This window comes from Vanessa tameamea, chromosome Z (genome assembly GCF_037043105.1).
Source record: "Vanessa tameamea isolate UH-Manoa-2023 chromosome Z, ilVanTame1 primary haplotype, whole genome shotgun sequence".
NCBI lineage: Eukaryota > Metazoa > Arthropoda > Insecta > Lepidoptera > Nymphalidae > Vanessa > Vanessa tameamea.
The window spans coordinates 9395704-9416642 of NC_087341.1; the positions used below are offsets into that span (position 1 = coordinate 9395704).

The following is a 20939-nucleotide window of genomic DNA, read 5'->3' on the forward strand; positions in this document are numbered from 1 at the left end:
AATTTTCTTTATTAATGAATTGCACCGGGTGTGTATTTGGAGCGGGTTGCTTGTAAGTCTTATGACTTTTTAGTAACAGCCTCCAAATGTCTCGCTGCTAAACTAAGGCCTCCTCTTCCTTTGAGGAAAAATATTGGAGCATCTCGTCATACCGTATATTATATGTATATTTTATGCTAAACATATTGTGTGAAACAGATATATCTCGAAATAGCTTAACTTTATCATGAGCGAATTTAATGATTAAACTTATATCAGAAGTAGTTCTCTCTTAATAACCTTAGTATGGTCTCTAATCCATTTGAAATCATAATGCACTACATCTAATGCTGAGTACTTGGCTACGGATTGGCTACAATGGGTTCACAGTGTAATCTCAGGTTTTCGAACGCATTCACTGCATTGCTCGAAAAAATTAGTACAAACTAGACATAGAAAATACAGTTGTATATTCTCGTTCTTACTCGTAATAGAAATCAGGTACGACCTGAACATCACATATTAATCCTGAAGCTATTGTTATTCATCCCTTATATTTCAATGTAAAGTCAAGTATTTCGCCATTTACAAATCTCAAATATATACAGGCAAATGGCTTTGGCCCTGAATTTATTTACACCAAGTAAGTAAATTAGCTGTAAATATTCTGTAATGCAAATGTATATCAGAATTTTAAAACAAGGACGAAGCTTTTCTCAAGAAAGGTTCCCGATCGCGGAATAATTCGTTGATTTTTGTGATGTTAATATTCATGCTGTAATGAAGGTAATCGTTTTAACATAATCAATTGGTACCGTATATTGAAATCATATTCTCAAGTCAAATAATACCAATATTCATCATCCTCCTGCCCTTATCCCAATTTTATTTGGAGTCTGCGCAGCTTGTCTTCTTCTTACATAATTCTCTGTCTGAAGTCATCTCACAAGTAACATTCTTTCTAGCCTAATGTATTTCACAAAATCCATCCATCGTTTCTTTGGTCGTCCCCTAACTCTCTATCCATCCACATCCATGCTCAAGACCTTCCTCATAACATGGTCTTCATTCCTCCGCGTAACATGCCCATACCATGATAGCCGGCTTCCACATAGCTTCTCGGTTACCGGTGCTACTTATTCTATCAATATTATTAAGCCTAAAAATTATATTAAATTATTTTGATGACATCTTCCGGCCGATTTCGGTCACGGTGGCAAATCTCATAAGAGACCAACCAACTACGTAGGACATATTGTGAGTGTGTGCAAATATAAGCACTAAATATTCCGTCACTCACATAATCGGATGGGACGGCAAATCCGGAAAGGCGCAAATTCAGGCACAGGACTAACGGCTTTTCGAGACAAAGCAGTGCACATACTTCCAACTGCCTGACTTCGGGGGTTTTAATGTGAATTTTCGAAAGAAAAACTCAATTACTTTTCGGTCGACCCGACCTTGAACTTGAACCAGAACCGTGGGATCTGTAGTCTTACATCTAGCCCCTAGACCAATGAGGCAATCTAAGTTATAAATTATTTACTAGAAGTATTTAATTGTTTTGAAATGGAATCTTTTTGTTTATTAAACTACATAAATATTATGCTTACACAGTTTTTTAAATTCAATTCAATGAGTGGATAAAAGAAAAAAAATTTGGGTTATAGTGGTACATAGAGAGTATATTGTTAGTTACAGTATAGTTCAGCGTAGAAATTGCAAGATAATAATAGTACTACTACCTATGCTTGGTACCAATCTTCAATTGTTTGTAAGGAATTTCGGTAAAACTCACGCCACCCATTGTGATTGAACAGTACTATTTCTGATCCACCACCACTAGGGTTCATTAACCTGTAACGACATGCGAAGACGACGAGTAACGAGAGGAACCTCGATGCTCGTAATTGGACTGGCTTAGTTCCGACTGGAAAGCCTAGTGGTGTTAAAATTAAGCATTGTACAAAGTCTCAATGTAATTTAGTTTCAGTCTCAGAAATGGAGAAAGCAACGGCAGGTAAAATCCCACTGCTCTACAATGCAATTCTTGGTCCTTGGTCCTTTTATGGAAAAGGGTTGAAGCTGATATTGGTTTAATTATTTACTGTGGTAGAATTTGATCCAACGCCTGCAGGCTTATTATAAGCAGATGACATGAATTATAAACACCTAAAATAGATTTGCAGTTTTCAATGTACTAGTTTCTATCGTCCCTCATTACGATAACTGGACGTGCAATGTACTAAACGTATTAGAATGCCGTTTCCGACAACATTAACGTCTTGAAAAGGAGCCATTAATAAATTACAGTCCTTATTTAAAAGAAAATAGGTCTCTTGGAAATTTTTCAATGAATAAAATAAACCCGAGTTAAATATATATTCGTAGAATTGTAAAATAATACAAACCTAATAAAGTTTATTTAACATTCTGTATTGAGGAAAAGTTATATTATTACTACAATTCATAAGAATCATAACCTGTGACCCGTTCCTGACTTCGTACGGGTAAAATAAAGATTTTATTTTTACGAGATATTTTTAAACAAACAAAATATTAACAAGTAATAAAAAAATATATATAAGAGAAGTTCTGGGAGTTTTCATTGATGAGTATAATATGTTATTATACGTGAGGAAAAAAACCTGGATTAATTTTTTTTTTTTATTGATTGAAGGTAACAGCTTCACTTATTACAGTGACACAAACTAAACTTATAAACAATCATCAATTAAGACAAGACCTTTAAGAGAATGGAACACGCGCACAGCCGTATTTTATAAAAAGATAATTCAATAATTATTAGTATAGTTTCACTTTTTTTCAAATTAGATTCATTAATTAACATTAAGTAAATTTAAAGAGTTCAATGTAAACAAAACTTAGAGAGAACTGCTCCTGACTGCACTTCACTAAACGAAGAGCTGTTTCAGCTGTATTCAAAGTAAATTATGTAGTTATAAAATAGTCGGTACTTTAAAAAAGACGCCTCCGGTTTTATTATGCTCTGTAGTTATAATTTCACATTAATTCAATGAATATTTTAATAATGTTTCACGTAAAGTTCGTAATACTTGCTACATTATAATATCGGCGCGTGGAGAATCTCGGAAAGCTTGGTTGGTTTTGCATCTGTGATACTATTTGTAAGATTTTTTAAAATTATTAACATTTAATATAATCATCATCATTATAAACTCTGCTACAAATGTCTTAGATTTGATCGTCTCGCGGCGGAGCACCATTGCCTTCGAATCAAGCTCTTGGGCGACTGCTATTACTGCGTGTCGGGTCTACCGGAAGCTCGCGATGACCATGCCAAGTGCTGCGTTGAAATGGGACTCGACATGATTGATGCGATTGCGTAAGTTAATCATATTTTATTATTCTAACATAATATTATTAATACACATTTAAAAAAGAGTTGTTACTTATAGATTAACCTCAACAATTTGTTATTATCTGCGATGTACTTACGACGAAAATAAATTGACGTACTGTTTTACTTTATCTATAATATATATAGAAAGTAATATAAAAATATTTTGTCAGTCTGGTACGTGAGGTGATGGCGGTGAATGTGAACATGCGCGTGGGCATCCATACCGGACGAGTACACTGCGTCGTCCTCGGACTACGCAAGTGGCAGTTTGATGTGTGGTCAAATGATGTTACACTTGCCAACTACATGGAGAGCGGTGGAGTCGCTGGGTATATAAAATCAATTTAATATATATTTATATACGAGCACTAGGGTCAAGGAATATCGCTTAAATCCGTTAAGTGATGAAATAATGAACTAGGTATACTTATATATGTGCAATGATAAGATTTGAATGACTATCTTTTTTTAGAGTTTCTAAATTTAGAAAAATATTTTGAACGTGTATAATAATGGTAAATATTTATTTTAATAATTAAACCAACCAACCAATAATTGTTGACATGGCTTAGCTATTTACATTGACAATATTTTGATAAGAAACAAGAGTATTATTGTTACAAAAACAGAACGGTACCCCGGTACCCCGGTACCCCGGTGAAAAGGCCTAGGGCGAAAACAAACTTCAATCCGCTCCGTATCGTTAATATAATACTTACTCATTAAGTATACATTGTGGATCAATTATTAATATTTTGAATGCTCTTATAGGCGAGTACATATTACAAAGGAAACCCTACGATGCCTCGGCGAAGATTACAAAGTTGAACCAGGATATGGTGGTCTCCGTAACGTATATCTGAAGGATCATAATATTGAGACATACCTCATTGTACCGGATGACACTAGCCGAGTGGTAAGTAGACAGACAATTCGAACAACACGATTGCATTGAAGTACAAATACATTACAATTACAGCGGTACGGCCTGAGCGCGTTGATAATGATTAAATTTTTGCAATATAATTAAAAAAAAAAAAAACGTATTTCATTCAACTTATACCTAAGTGTGTTGGTACGGATTCCTTCCTGTTTTATTCGTCGAAAAGAAACGATTTTAATATATATTACGAAGTCAACCGAAAAGTAATCAATTGTCGAACTATTAGATGATTATTTCATCGTTTTTGTGCACGCACCCTTAGCCCTATTCTTTTGTTGGAAAAGGGTCCGAACTGTCGGTTTTGATTATTATTTCCATCAACATTCTTACTCCATTCAAATATACGCTACACCTTATGTTATTTAGATATACTAAAATATTCTCGAGATTAATATATGAGTACAGAATTATATAAAATTTTAAAATATTTCAAACGTTTTTAAATTACACAAACGTATAATACACTTACTAATATGTGTTTCTAATTTTAATATTATATATACGTATTAAAATATATGAAAATAATACGTAGATGTTACTAAAAAAAAATTCATATATTAAATCATTATAAATCGTAAAATATTCGCTCATAGTGTACACATTTTGTGCAAATATTGAAGGTCTATTTACCTTAGTTGAAGAGTTTGTTTATACGAAAACGCTTTTCACTTCACCGTGTGTTATTACAATCCCAAATATTGCCCAGTATTCGTACGGATGCAATTAAATTTTAATCAAAACATGCCATGGTTATAGTAATGATACAATGTAAATAATGTGCTGTCTTTCGGTGCGTGTCACAAAACCTACCGCATTGTCTATGATTTTATTTATATGAGTTGTTTAATAAAATCTAAACATCGGAAATAATGAAATAATTCGAAACATCTATTCCAAGAGCCGAGATGGCCCAGTGGTTAGAACGCTTGCATCTTAACCGATGATTTCGCGTTCAAACCCAAACAAGCACCACCGAATTTTCATGTGCTTCATTTGTGTTTATAATTCATCTCGTACTCGGCAGTGAAGGAAAACATCGTGAGGAAACCTGCATGTGTCTAATTTCAACGAAATTTTACCACTTGTGTATTCCACCAACCCGTATTGGAGTAGCGTGGTGGAATATGCTCCAAACCTTCTCCTCAAAGGGAGAGGAGCCCTTAGCCCAGCAGTGGTAAATTTACAGGCTGCTAATATAATGTAAAAATCTATTCCAATCCTTATACAAAGATTTAAAAAGTACCGTTCTGAAATCCATTATGATCAATAATATTGTACATAAATATTTATATTTATTTATCAGGACAAGAAACCTCAGAATTCGTTCTCACTAAACGGAAATGTATCTAAGGAAATGCGCGTTATGGGACACGGATCACAGCATGGGAAACACTCCTCCAAGTAAGTCAAATGAATTTATCGTCCATAATTATACTTCATACAAATAACTAATAACGTCCAAGGGAATCGAATCGATGTCGAAATCTTTATAGAGTTCGATGATGTGAATGTACTACGATGAATTTGTAGCATAAAGAATTGGTTTTGGATCATTAACTATATATTTAACAGTGACTGTTTTACGGGAAATATGAAGGTTTTATATAATAGCATATTATTTGTAAGGGACGTTTTACTCCCACCAACACAACATCACATATTATGTTCTAACTACGGACGCTGTTCTATTTCTAATTCTTGTATGATAACCAAATGGTGGGCTTATCTAAAAGTTGTATGAGTTCCGGTTTTACCTGGTGTTTATTTGATGCTGGTGAGAGTCATGTACCTCAAGTTTAGCTAGGTAAAAAGGAATCCGCTGGTAGGACAAGCCTGCTCATAACAACAAATTCAGGCGGAATCCAGTAATTCACCGCCGAGGCCGCTGTTGCTGTAAAAAAAAGTAACAATATTGTTGTATTGTACACAAAACCAAGCCAAAAATCTTTTTATTTAAAGAGTACTTGAATATTTATGTTGCAAGTACTTAAATTTGTTTAATTTCAAGTTGAAGAGTTTATTTGTAAATTCATAATGATATGGAAGACTTTTTTAAGAATAAAATGATAAATTATGACTCGCATCAATGCTAATGAAATTAATTACAAATGTTTGCTCTTCGTTTCAATGTTAGCGACATAGGTATTTCGTATTACTCGTCAAGTCGTTAATAACTATGTCGGACTTGCTTATAAATTAATTATTGAGACTAAATATTTTATAGACTTCTCATGTTTCTTTCTGCCGTCTTATTTTATAAATAATATATTTTTTAATTTATATTAAATTCTCATTAATTAAAATAACTAAAATTATGGATGTTTCAAATGAACTTGATTAATATGTATAATAACATTGTACTAAAATTTTAATCTTTGAAATTGCGTGTGAATAATACACACTTTAACATTAATCTGGAATTTTTAACTAACCTAACAAATATGGAATATACATTTATACGTAAATATTAGATGACTTTGTTTATTATATCATTATAGTTTTTTCTTTGACTGCATTTAAATACACATAATTGAAACTTTTTACAAAAATAAAAAATAAATTAAATTCTTCATTGCAAATTACTGGCACTGAAATTTCTTTTTAAAAGTACAATAATTGTGAACTTAAAATCATCGTTCTTTTCTAAGCTCGGTGATTGCTCTTTGTTTCAAAATTGCGATCTCGCAGTTTGTTCTGTCTTCTTTGTCGACTTAAGAACTTTGCGAAACAAAATATTCGAGATCATATAACAAAAAAAAAATAATCTCAAAACTTAAGACTTTATTAAGAAACGATAAATTTTGTACATGTTTTCTAAAACATTTTACATGTAAAATAAATAAAAAAATTGAAATTCCTTTTTTTTCTCTTCCCAAAAGGAAAATAAAGTATTCATATTACTAATATTTATTAAAGACCAATGTTAAGTAATGAAAATTGAAAACCACAAGTTTATTTAAAAGAAAATCGAGCTCTTTTACTGATATGATTACGAGAGCTACACGGCACTGCATTGCGGTTATATCTTTAATGCGATCGATGATGAATAAATGAAATCGTAAAGAACGAATACCTACGAACAAAATACATAAAAAACATATTAAATAACCTTAAAGTCAACTTATATTTTAATACAATCATCAATCATCTATTATAGCTCTTATAATTTCAAAATGAACAAATCTCAAAGCTTTGATTAATAAAATGTATAAAGAACAATTATAATACGTAATTGAAAATTATTATTAACGTTACGTACGCATATGAAACAAAAAATGCTTGAGCATATAAAGCGGGCAGTTAAATCCTCTGCACTTGACATATGAGAGTCTATTGTTTTGGAAACAGAGCTAAATTCAGGTCAAGCTGGATGTAGTTCACCAGTTTGAAATTTTAAATTAAAATCGCTTCGATTGTACTTACAGTGCGGCATCTTCAATTCGAAATGAAAATTGATGAGAATAATCTGATCAATGATCATTAATAATAACGCAGTAATTCGTAATTATGTTATTATGTAATAAGTTAAAAAAACTCAATATATTTCAGGTTATAATAAAATAAACTATATTATTTACGTATCTTTAGGACTAAAGATGAGATATAAAGTTAAAAAGTTTTATTTAATTTAACCAATCGTTTAAAAGTTTATCTTTCGAAAGGAACAATAGAATCCTTTGTAATAGAAAACTTACCGCATCGAATAAATTCTTAGGATCGGTGTGGATACGAACAATGAGAATAAGAAACCAGAGGATGAGGTGAACGAGTATCTAATGAAGGCAATTGATGCCCGCTCCATCGACCGTCTCCGCGCCGAGCACTGCCAGCCATTCACACTGACTTTCCGCGATAATAAGCTGGAACGCAAGGTAACTTCTTACTAATGTAATTGTGTCATGTTTATTTTACTTTAAATTTGATAAAAATGTCAAATACGTCAAAATATTTATATTACTTTAACTCTTCCTTGCATTTTAGTAATTATGTATATCCTTCTCGGACCGTTTAATACATAGTCATTAGCTACTTCTTATGACGTCCTCGGATTTAAAAAAGATAAATTATGAAGTTTTCTTCATTTTACTCGATAAAAACTATGTAATTGTTATGAAAACAGTTGCATTTCAAATTTAACAAAGTTTATAAAATGGTTAAATGGGGGCTATAGGTTTGTATGGAAATGGAAATCGGCATTTATTATTCTATTCAGTTAAAGGTAGAATGTAAGAATTTTTGAAAATTAACTTAAAAGGGTGAAATTGGGGATGAAAGTTTGTATATTTAAAACAAATGTTAAAAATAGAATTTCATATTTATTCTATAGTATTCATTATTAAATTATTATACTGTCAAACCTAAAATTGTCTTTTTTTAAATTAATTCAGTGTTCTTATTTAAATTTAGAAATAGGTTTTTTGAAAACCGCTTAGTTGATATTGCTTCGATTTGGTTGAGTGCATTTTATAACGCAGTAAAAAATAGCCTCGCATTATAAAATGTGAATTAATGTGTATTCCTTAATCAGACAGTCTAGATACATGGGGATACGCGGTATATACCAAGGATTAAAACTTTTAAGTTTGAATGAAACCTATTAAACTTGTGTAAAATAGTGATTAATTCTACACGTGATTAACTATTTGGGTCTAAATAGTTATTTGCAAGATTCCTTGTGCTTTAGCGTTTTATTAAGTGTTTGTGAACGTTTTCGTAAATCAATAATAGGTAGACTACCAAATCTGAACATAAAATATTTTATAGTTAATTGATTGCAGAACTTTATATTAGGTATCAGGGTTATATACATAGATAGTGTGCTTTGCCTAAGGTAAATAACTCTTGAGTCAAACTAAAACTCAAACTCAAACTCATTTATTCAATATAGAAGCATTATACTTACTTATTGTAAGTCAGATTAAACACTACCACCGGTTCGGAAAGGAGAGTAGTTAGAAAAGAGGAGTAGAGTAGATAAAAGTAGAGTCTACTCTAAAAAAGTCCGATAGGTGATCCCATCGGGTACATCGGTTTTTTAATTATATATAATGGAATATAATAGACACTGCATATTCGATTAAATGTATTGCAACATTACTGTGAGATATACATAATACTGTATAAAATCTCACGTAAATTGTAAGTCAGTGTGTTAAGTAAAATATTTTTTTTATATACACATTAAGGCATGTTGGTCTAGGTCTGGAAATAGCATAAGCCCTTGGCTTGTTGCCAGTATACGATATAGACGAAATTAATGCTGTTATCACTTATACGCTTAAATACACTTTTCTAAAGTGTACTTTAAAAAACGCTACAGTTTTAATAATTAAATATATCTACGTGTATTAAAATTGCAACGTCACGTTAAATTAATATTGAATAGGATATTAAAACCTTATACAGCACTCATACGGTTTGTCTTATTTTAATCAATAAAATATTTTTCGCGAAATTAAGATGTTGTTTTTTTTTTAATAATTGAAAGTATATAATAGGGTAACATAGCTACGTTACATAAACAACTCCTGTGGAAATGGAATATAGCCACCCGCTTAAGCTGAGCGTAATATGTCAGTCAGCCAGTTTAAAATTGTTATTTAGGAAATATGCGTTAAAAAAAATACACTAAATAAAAAAATCAGGTGATTAAGCAGAATAAGAAGACAGTCATCAAGAGTGATAAATATTTTTGCATAATTGTCGAGACTTTTTTTATGAAGAATCATAACCTGAAATACAACCGATGCGGTTGGTGCAGAATATAAGAGTAGTTCAATTAAAAGTCACTTCAAACGAATTTCCACATGAATAAGTGATGAATAGACGTACACACGGCGTACACGCATGGCGAACTTCGAGTTGGAACTGGAAACGCTATCGTCCGTAGCCGATAATTGCCGGCGTCCCAATAATTGATCAACAAAGTTTACAAACGTTGCGTTCGTTTTTATGAATGAATCTTTCGGTGAGTCTTGTTTCGCTACTATAGCTCGTTGTAATAATAATAACATGATGTATTATAATTTTTCTTTAAAAAAAATAATTCCTATAAACACTGCAAATATTTAAAAAAAAAATCTAATAAACATCATAATTATCATTAAATATTGGTAATATTTATGAGAAAAGGTATAATAAATTGTATATATAGATATATCAAAACCCCTATATTACCCTTCTGTTAAAGGATCGACCGGCACACGTTTAGCGCTACCCGTAGAACGTCGATTGTTTCCTATCTTGGACTAGCTTATCGTAATTTTAATAAATAATATTATTGTAAGGAACGCAAAAACTTTTAACAACCTGTTACTGTTCACACTTAAATTTGTTGATTATATTCCTGAGTGATTTCTCCAAAGGCGGCTAATCTATGGGGAGATATTCAACTGCGTAGCACATGTACACGAGTGAAAATAAATGAGGCGCAGGTTCTACATGCTTTCCAACTATACAAATATAAACTCTGCTGCCTTCTAAACTCCGGGCTTAGTAGCCCGAGAAGTTTAGAACTATTGATTGATAGAAAAACCTTATCGCTGTCCCGACCTGCGGTTTGAATTCAGAACTTGAAAATCGATATCCTTATAAACTACTCGCTAGACCAACGTGTAAATTAAGGTAGTTCAATGATATGTATCAAGGTAGAATACATTAATTATTATGATTAATAATTTCAAAGTAACAATTAACTAAAACATAACGTATGAATGTGGCCTTCAAAGTTACTGAAGCGTAAAAGTTTCAAAGTAATTTATAATACAAATTAACCGTTTGCCCGAAGGGATTTACCAACCGAAACATCTCAGGCCACCCGATTATTCTCGAATGTTAAGATTTTTTTTTACCTATTCTTAGCAGCGATCAGATATTTATAAATGAACTCAAAGAAATAAAGATATAATGTAATTCTTCCTTAAACACCTCTAACTGATGAATTAAAAAAAAAAACTGTTGCGTATTTATGTCAAATAAGGAATATCACATTAGATAGTACATAGCGAAGCAATAAAAGAAAATGGTTTTATTCATAAAATTCTTTATAAAACTTTTTAAATGTATCATTCTTAAACTATATTCGAGATCACGTAAAAGTGTTTGAAGAGATAAATTGGTTTTAGGGGCGGGTTAAGTTTCAAAGTAAATTAGCTTTTTCTTTCTCAACACAGAAAAGATTCATTGCGTTATCTTGTTTTAAAACTTGTATTGTAATCATAATATTCTTAAAAACAACTCATATTCAACATTATTCCAAGTGGCAACACATGAAACGTATACTTATATATAATTATAAATGCATTTTACAAAAGTAAAATAAAGAACATTTTTATATTTATCATTGTAATAATTATTTTTTTTAATTTTAAGGTTTGGATAACAAGAAGGTATTTTGATTATAAGTGAAATACCACTGACTTGCTCATCACGAGATTTCTGAAACTATTGCTCCGATTGACTGGAAATTTACCCTAGTTACTAACTTAGTTCCTTTCGCAATGTAGAACCTCACTAATAAAGAGTCTTTGGAAATTTTAACGTCAAAGAGGGAAATGGGAGGCGTAACTTTGTTTGAATTTTACCCGTAAGAAGTCGAGACGGGCAGATTGTTATGAATATTTTTGATTGATTCGACGTATATCGCGTAAAATTAATTTACAATTTACAAATAAAAGCTTTCGTTACTGATTTATTTATTTATTGTGAATGTTGTTGGTTGTTTTATAGTACACCGCTGAGAGGGACAGGATGCTGAGAGTATATTTCATCTGCTCCTTGGTTGTGTACTTTGCTGTGGCCATTGTTCAACTTCTCGTCTTCGACATGTACGTATATTAAAATTCTCAAAGAATACTAATTCGTAGGTCAATATTTTTAAAACTCACTTCTTAATATGTTATATCTACCAATATTTCACGTTTTTCATACCATGTATTATCACGCTTCTCAAGACTTTGATCCAAATTGTTTTTTTCCGTGCTAATCTCGTAATATTAGTCTATACTAATATTTTTAATGATTTTTTTTTTTTTTATTTTAATATCGTAGTTAATCTCACCTAATAATCCGATTCTAAAAATATTGGCGTTATTAGAAAGCTACATTATTCATTATAAATCATATTGATATGATATCAATATCGTTATTAATAAATTACACCCGTGCGAAGACGGGTCGGGTCGCTAGTGTACAATAAAATTATAATATTTATTCTTGTTTATTTGTCCAGCAACGCGGCGGTCATCGCGACGATTATTGTTTCTGGAATTGTCATCTTCAGCTTCACGTATTTGGTGCTCAGCATTAACTTTGAGGTATATACTATATGTAAAAATCTATTTGATTTTACTTAATGTTACAATTATATAGCCTAGTAGTACGTCATTATGATAAAATGATGAGCAATGTAATTAGTTGTATACATTTCTAACCATCGGCGCGCACAGATAACTCACATATTAGGTTATAAAATCAAAATTATAATCACGATTGATATTAAATCGAATCGAATGTATTAAATATATATTATTAAAAAAATATGATGAATAATTATACGATTTATTAATAAACGAATGTACGAAAAACAGCGCGTGAGTCCACGGGTAAAGCGGCTAGCGATGAGTGTACACAACAACCGCACGCTTGCGCAACTGCTCTCATTCATTGCGGTGGGAGCTGTCGTCCTACAGATCAAGATAATTATGGTAACGTATACATTAATCATAATAATTAGACATATTACAATAATAATAAATGTAAAATAATAACAAAGATCTAATCCCAGAGTATTAGAACGTCACAAACTTAATACATTATATAATTATGTTTATTATATTCCAGGGAATATACATGATCTCACCTCGAACGACCCCAACATCAGATGACGGAACCGCGTATTGCCCACACGACATCAACGAGGTACGTATAATGACCTAGTGCTCGATTATATTTATTGATTACATCTATCACTTAACATAATCGATGAAAAATAAAAATAAAATTATTATTTAGTATCAGCCCATAGCCGATGCCCTGCTATGTAACTGGCACTGTACGCATGAAAGGGTTTATTTTATTAGCTACACCTCTGCGAATACGAATTTACGGGTATATATGACGTGTAAAATGTATTCGACATTTGCCGATTCGAGTTTATAGTCAGTTCAATCAACGAAAAGGCGCACCACTATTTTCCGAGGCTCAACGCGAGCGCCAGTCTCGAGACGAGCACAGCTCGATTTACGTGGCTAGTTTAATTCAATTTACCGTGGATGTTGAGTCATCGGTAAAGTTCTAATTGAAAAAAATAAAGAGACGACGTTAAAACTATGCATTTTATTTTAAAAAATTAAGACATCTTCAGAAAGTACTAAGTCTAAGACTTATCAAATAATCATGGCTTCATTGTATTGCACTTGCCTCCTAATCAAGCGATCTTAATCCGATCAAAAACATAAGTTCATTTTAAATAGGTCATTTAAATCAGTGTATGTGTGGTCATATTGAAACAGAACACACACTTTAGCAGCTTACATTACACACTGAGCGATTGGGGAAAAAGAAACTTCATAATAGTTAATAATATAGAAAAGTTCATAATAGATTGAACTATCTACAATCACCGTGTTTTCTTTCACGACCGAGCACGAATTGCGAACATAATCATCGAATGATGACTTAAATTCAAATAAAGGAAACGTCCCACCGCTGGGCCAGTGGCCAAGGCCTCATTTTGAGGAGGAGGTTTGAAACGTGAAACATGCTACTCTAATGCAGATTTTATTCAGACACAAAGATTCCTTAGAATATTTTTCGTCACTACCGAACACGAAGTTAATTATTAACACAAAATTAGCACAGATTTTCGGTTAAAATTTACTAGTTCCACTCGTTATACAAATAAAAACGACGTTTACTTACGATTATTTAATTTTATTATTCATTTTCATTTTTTCTAGCACTACCTACAACTGACGCTGATGGTGATGTTCCTGTGTGCGGTGCACCAGATCCTCATCACTATGATAAAGACGTTGGTTCTGTTCGTGATCAGTGTGACGTATATTGCCGTCACGGTCCAGAAGCATCTCTACTACCAAGAACACTTCTCCAATTATCAGTAAGTTTCTATCGCCAAATAAACCTACTAAATGACAAATTCAATTATAATCATATAATCAACAGTATGATCAATACGTTCTAACGTTTCTATACGTTAATTTTATAGTTTCCGCAATTTGATAAATAATCTCAATAAATATGTACCATTAGCTGAATATTCATAAATAAAAATTCAGAAAGCGGGAAATGAAGAGATATTCCATTTAAGTAATCATACCAATTGATATAAATTTAATCAGAAATGTTACGATACATTATATTTTTTACGAAATATAGGCACAAATGCGATGTGGACTGGAACCAACACTGGACGAACGTCGTGGTAGCGCTCGGTGCGCTAGTGGCGCTGATGTTACACTCTCAGCAGACGGAGAGCACATACCGCCTTGACTTCATCTGGAAACTGCAAGCTACGGGTGTGTAATATAGACTTTATGTAATAATAAATTAAACAATGTTCAAATGTATTGTATTTGATGTAAGAACATATTGTTATTACAGATGAGAAGGAAGATATGGAACATCTCGAGGCATACAACCGAAAACTACTCGCAAACATCTTGCCGGAACACGTTGCGCAACACTTCCTCTGCAGCGACAAGAATATTGATGTAAGATTAGAAATATACTACGATACTATAGTCAGAACCTCCACACTCATGATATTTTTTCGATCGTCCAGCACGAACTTTAAATGCAAATTATTAAGCACATAAGAACTCAATGCTGCTGAATCCACCACCACGTAATTGTCACCACGCACTTTGTCGGATCCCCTGGCCCATAACATTATTTCATTTCAAAAATTGTTCAGTAAAGCCATTACTACTGACAAAACTGTTACTATAATATTGAAAATAATTATTTTGAAGGTAGTCAAACGCGACTTATGTAATAAATCAACCAATAATCACTCATTTTGTTAATCAGGAACTATATCACGAGCAATGCGAGTCAGTGTGTGTAATGTTCGCTTCGATTCCGAACTTCTCCGAGTTCTACGTAGAGCTGGAGGGAAACAACGAAGGCGTAGAATGTCTCCGACTTCTGAATGAGATCATAGCTGACTTCGACGAGATTTTAGCCGAGGACCAGTTCAAGTACATTGAGAAGATTAAGAGCACGGGAGCGACTTACATGGCTGCGTCTGGTAAACAAATTATTCTAAGTAACCTTGAAGTTAATTTATTATAGAAGTAATGTTCTCCGGCCTTATTTTAAAATTGATCGTTCAAGTAATTTCACTTACTAATGAAAGTTTAGCCAACTTGGAGTAAGTTGTGTATCGGTGAAGTAATTTAATTGAATATAAGTTTTTCCGAGTTAATGTTTTATACTGAAATAACTTATTTCTTTATGACTAACTAAGTAAACCTCGTCATAATTAATCCTCGCAATAAACTGCTTCACCGGTGTTTATTACATTTATATTTGTTCATGACAGGGTAGTAAGCTACCCATAGACATTTAGAATAACAATTTTCAACTGATCTATTAAAAATTTAGTATTTTGTTTGAAAGATAAATGTGCCTATATGAATATTGACCAATTACGAAAAGTATTTAGAGATTATATTTAAAAAAGGCAATAAAACCACTCCTCTGGATATAAACTGTAAGATTAAAAAAAATGGTAACATAAAAAAAATAACTGTGTATATTCTATGTTTTGTATAATTTTATAGTATTATATATTTTTTTGCTTTCTGACAAGGGTACAGTTATTCTTAGATATTTCTTCATTGTGCCTCTTTTATACATTCACACGTCACCAATTAATTATTTTTCTCTTTACTAATACAAAAAAAACTATTAAATGCCTGTTAAAATACTAAACACAGTATAAACATCGGCGACAAACGAATCAAATTTCCAGAAAAAAGTTACGATATAGTACTTAGTAACAATATTAAAAAGCCTTAATAAATTTAGTATGTAAATTTATTAATGCTAATTTATTGATGTATATTTTATACATTTTGGATTTGCCTTTGATTTAATTGCGTTATTATTAATATTCAAAATTTCAAACAAGCTTTATTTTTGCAGGACTAACAGTTGCTACAAGAGACCTTAGAGGCTACCGCCATGTCACCGCAATGGCGGACTACGCACTGCGCCTGCGCGAACAACTTCAATATGTAAATGAGCATTCGTTCAACAGCTTCCGCATCAGAATTGGTAAGATGTAGCCAGCGACGAAATTTATTACATTTTTACTGATTTAAACGTATGTTTTAAAACGAATCAGCGGCGTTGCGATTTGTGATATTATTAATATTACGCATAACAGCGATTGTTTTATTTGCTTTGCCTTGTAAACATTAATGTACCGATGTCGCACTAGCACTGCTAAGTTGAATGTTAATTTTAATTATTTATTTAATATATTTAAGTTAACAATGAGGGTTTTTATGTACGTTTGTAGGTATCAACATTGGACCGGTAGTGGCCGGCGTGATCGGCGCCCGCAAGCCACAATATGACATTTGGGGCAATGCAGTAAACGTTGCGTCCCGAATGGACTCCACTGGACTGCTCGACCACATCCAGGTGAAGCATACAACACAGAAATAATATAATTTCAATGATTATTTAATCAATTTTCTCGTCGTTAAGATAATGATTGAAACGATGTACCTCCTTATATGTGTATAAAATAATACCCACATTTTATACATCATTTATTTCTCGTAAGTTTCATTTGTCATAAAATAAATGGCACTGCGATGATTGTGCGAATTTAACAGAATATGCAAAAGCGTTTCATGCTCGTGCAGTGACTGCTTGAAGCGAATGCTTTACAGCGGTGTCGTGGTAAGTGCTATAAAAGCTATTGCGAATATTCAAGGTGACGCAAGAAGTGTATGACATCTTGGCGACTCGTGGCTACCGGCTCCGGTGCCGCGGCACTATTGACGTCAAGGGCAAGGGCAACATGGTTACATTCTTCCTCGACGGGATCGGTGAGACGCCGCAAGCGGGAATAAGAGACATTTATGCTGTAAGTATGTCACATCTCCATATAAACCGCTCTTTTTGTCCTTTTAAACAAAATATGGAAAACAAGTGAACGATTAGTGGTTTGCATAAATGCTAAATTTGAGGAAGGAATGTTTAAATATTTTTTATATCCTTTTAACTGTACCTTGAAAACAAATGTAAATAAAATGTAATTTGTATACTTTATTGCTGTTTTTGCCCTTATATTAAACGGCTAACAACGACCAGCTATCGTTAACAATCGAATGGGGGAAAACGAAAACTTGTTATAATTATATTTCTAGTATAAATATTGTAGGAGAAGGTCAGCGGAGTTTTACATATCTTAAAGTCGATACTAAATTTATAATTTCGGTGTTGTTTTTGCCTTTCATGTTCTTTTTATTTGTAGAACCCAACACCATCGACGTCAGGCGCCGGAAGCGACGTTAGTGCCGACCGTGACGGTATTGACGAGCGGCGCCTTGAGCACCGCCCTCTCGAGACTCTCTCCGAAGGACATACCGATGAAGATGGGGGACCCTCGCCACGAGCGTCAATTCCAAAGGGTGGGTTTTTAATTGCAAACTAAAAATAAATAATATATGGTTTACTTAATATACTGTTGATTTTGCTGTTTATTTTTTACCTAACTAAATATAATTTAATTTATAGAAAATCTAAACGGTTCAATGAGCCCAAAGCTGTTGAATGGAAAGTCAACGTCCCGCGAGAGTCTTGCGAGCGCCGTCCGAGCGCGCGTCCTACGTCGCCTCGAGCGCCCGCACTCCCTGGCCGAGGCTTCGACTCTCCCCGCCGTCGTTTCCCTCATCACCTCCAAGGCACACTCGCTGAATTTCGATGGCACTACCTACTACACCCAGGATGAGACTACGAAGCGATCTCTCGAAACTGTTAAGCCAGTAGTGGAATCCAGAAGTAGCGGGGATATTGAAACACTCCTGCAGGACAGCGGGCCACGACGAGCTGCTAGCCTCGCCGACTTCCTGTTCAGAAGAAAGCAGGCTAGATCAACTACTGCTGCTGTAAACATTATCGAAAATCCAATGAATGTTTTGTAAGTGAGTTATTAAATCTATCTCACATTTGATTACGACTTAACCCGGATATGACGAATATGTACCCAACTTTGACTCTGATTTCGCCGTCCTTTAAAATTTATAAATGGTGAATACTAAATACGGACGTGACCTCTACCCGGAATTGGCAGAGCTCCCGGATTTGACAACACACTCGGCTTGACCTCAACTCATATCAAGACTGACTTTGCTAACTGACATTAACGTCTACAGCGTCGATGCGGGGCGTGTCCTCGTGTCGGCGCTACTCTACGAATTTATGATATTAATGCGGATTGGTTTTAATCGTGGTTGTGATTATGTTTGCGTACGACGCGGGATTGTAACTTTAGTATAGGAAAATCCGCATATAGACTGTCAATTGATATATTCCACACGTTGTTGAATGTATTCACGGTGTAGGTTTTTAACGGGCAAGTAACGATAGGATTTGTAACGAGTAGATAGGATGGTTTTAAGAAAACGAAACAGAATATGTGATCGTAATTCATTTAGTAGCACGTTATAGTTAGATAATTACCTTTTGTGCAGTTTCAAATATTTCGATATTTTCTGATAATTTACGTTTTTTGTGTTTTATTATAAAATATATTCGGCAAAACTGTTTTAAAAAAAAAAGTCTTCGGATTTTTGATAAATTTAAATGCTGTCTGTTTTTACGCTGATCTCAGAAAAATGACTAAAAATAGAAGGTCATAAACGCAAAGATTAATTATTAGTGGATTTTGAATTAAGACACGAATTTTAAAATCACCATAGTACACTGATACTAAAACAAGCAAACATGCATTATTTTTGTTTATGTCCAGGCCAAACTCAATAATCGATTCACCTAATTTCGATTAAATCTAAATATTCGTTAAAGCTATTCTTATAACAAGCCTGCGTTACATAAGTTTAAATTATTATATACTCTGTGCTTGTATATAGCTGCAAAGCACGTGTTTATATACTTTACAATACCTTATGTCAAATGAGCTTATTTTAAATAAGTAGAAGTAGCAGCTTTTGAAATATATGTACGTAGAAACACAAAAAACAATAGAAAAAAAAATACCAAAAAAAATAACCAAATAAATGTCTATCTACATTAGCAGTTATGTAATAAATTAAGATATATCTATGGGTACGGTCTAACTTAAAGCTTCCGTTGCGTTGTTATGTTTCGTACGAGGAACGATCGAGGAGGAATTAGTTTGGTTCGAAATGTACAGACCACCGACGACGAGGTGCGATTACTGAAAGATGATGATGGTATTGAAATTAATTTCAGATCAATTCAAATTAATTGCTCTTCGTTGTAAAATGAAAGTGGTGGACGAATTATTATTATTGCTTTTTACATCTGGTCGCTAGCTTCAAAACAAGGTTTATTATATTACAAACAAGCAACATTTATAAGTATTTAATTGTTAATTTTTTCCGAGCTCAAGCTCAACATCAAGGATCAATCTCAACATTAGATAAGAATGACTTGAGTATATTTGCTTATTTATAACTTTGTAAATAGTATTTTTCTTAAGAATAGAAATAAGATGTTTATTAAGTAGCGTGATATTATAACCGCTGATTCGATTCCTACATTCAAATAAGAACTTTCTGTAGTTATTGTAAATATTTTTTACATCATTAATTGCTGCCAAACTATTCGATATTTAAAAATATGTACTGTCTACTGTCGTGTAAAATTATTGTCATATAATTATACCCTGTTCAAGTTAGCTTGATCTTTTTGACAGACGGGCTAGTGATGAGAAACAAAAAATATAACATATATATAACAGTTGATGGAACGATGGAATGCGTAATACAAATTAGAATTCAATATTTTTATTATTATATAACTTATTTTTCTAAAAAGATTTATACCAGCTAAAGAGACCCCAACCACTAGCCAAAAAGACCCCAACCAAAAGGACCCCCGTTCGTAACAATAACTTAACAATGATCTGTAATAAGGAATTTTGTAATCGATATTTGTAGCAGTTACTGCCGGTTATTCGCGTCCCTACCGTCCGACCGATGTAATATTATACAAGCGTCTATTATTTTCAGTGTTTATATTTAAATTTTACTTTGAAGCAATAATATATCATAGAAAAAGTCTTAAAATTTTCGGATAACGCTTGAACTTTTGTATTATATGTATTTTTTTTTTATATTTTTACAATTTTTAAAATCATTAACTTAAGAAAATAATATGTTCGTCATTGCAAAGTTATGTCGATCAGAAAAATTTACATCTGTCAAAAAGATCAAGCTATCTCGTACAGGGTATGATTGCATATTGATGATGTAAAAAACTATTAAAGAATATTTTCATATATTTTAAATTTTAGGGCAAAATTCCAGTTATGCCCGAGTGGTGTCGCCACTCGAACCTCTTCGAAAATATAATTAAAAAATATATTCTTTGACAATCAGGTAA

General features: G+C 32.8%; 1 protein-coding gene across 2 annotated transcripts in view; it reads left to right on the plus strand.

Moving 5' to 3' along the window:
* LOC113404044 (uncharacterized protein) overlaps positions 1-19140 on the plus strand; it is a 184239-nt gene extending 165099 nt beyond the window's left edge. For both annotated transcript variants that reach the window (XM_026644782.2, XM_026644783.2), the window contains exons 13-30: positions 3200-3346; positions 3535-3693; positions 4136-4280; positions 5611-5708; positions 8023-8179; positions 12036-12133; positions 12538-12622; positions 12896-13012; positions 13149-13226; positions 14267-14427; positions 14706-14845; positions 14931-15040; positions 15360-15579; positions 16479-16610; positions 16858-16982; positions 17281-17433; positions 17824-17980; positions 18087-19140. In XM_026644782.2, coding sequence (XP_026500567.2) covers positions 3200-3346; positions 3535-3693; positions 4136-4280; positions 5611-5708; positions 8023-8179; positions 12036-12133; positions 12538-12622; positions 12896-13012; positions 13149-13226; positions 14267-14427; positions 14706-14845; positions 14931-15040; positions 15360-15579; positions 16479-16610; positions 16858-16982; positions 17281-17433; positions 17824-17980; positions 18087-18493 — 2689 coding nt within the window. In that variant the 3' untranslated portion in view covers positions 18494-19140. The remainder of the gene's footprint in view (positions 1-3199; positions 3347-3534; positions 3694-4135; positions 4281-5610; positions 5709-8022; positions 8180-12035; positions 12134-12537; positions 12623-12895; positions 13013-13148; positions 13227-14266; positions 14428-14705; positions 14846-14930; positions 15041-15359; positions 15580-16478; positions 16611-16857; positions 16983-17280; positions 17434-17823; positions 17981-18086) is intronic.
* The last annotated feature ends 1799 nt before the right edge of the window (positions 19141-20939 follow it).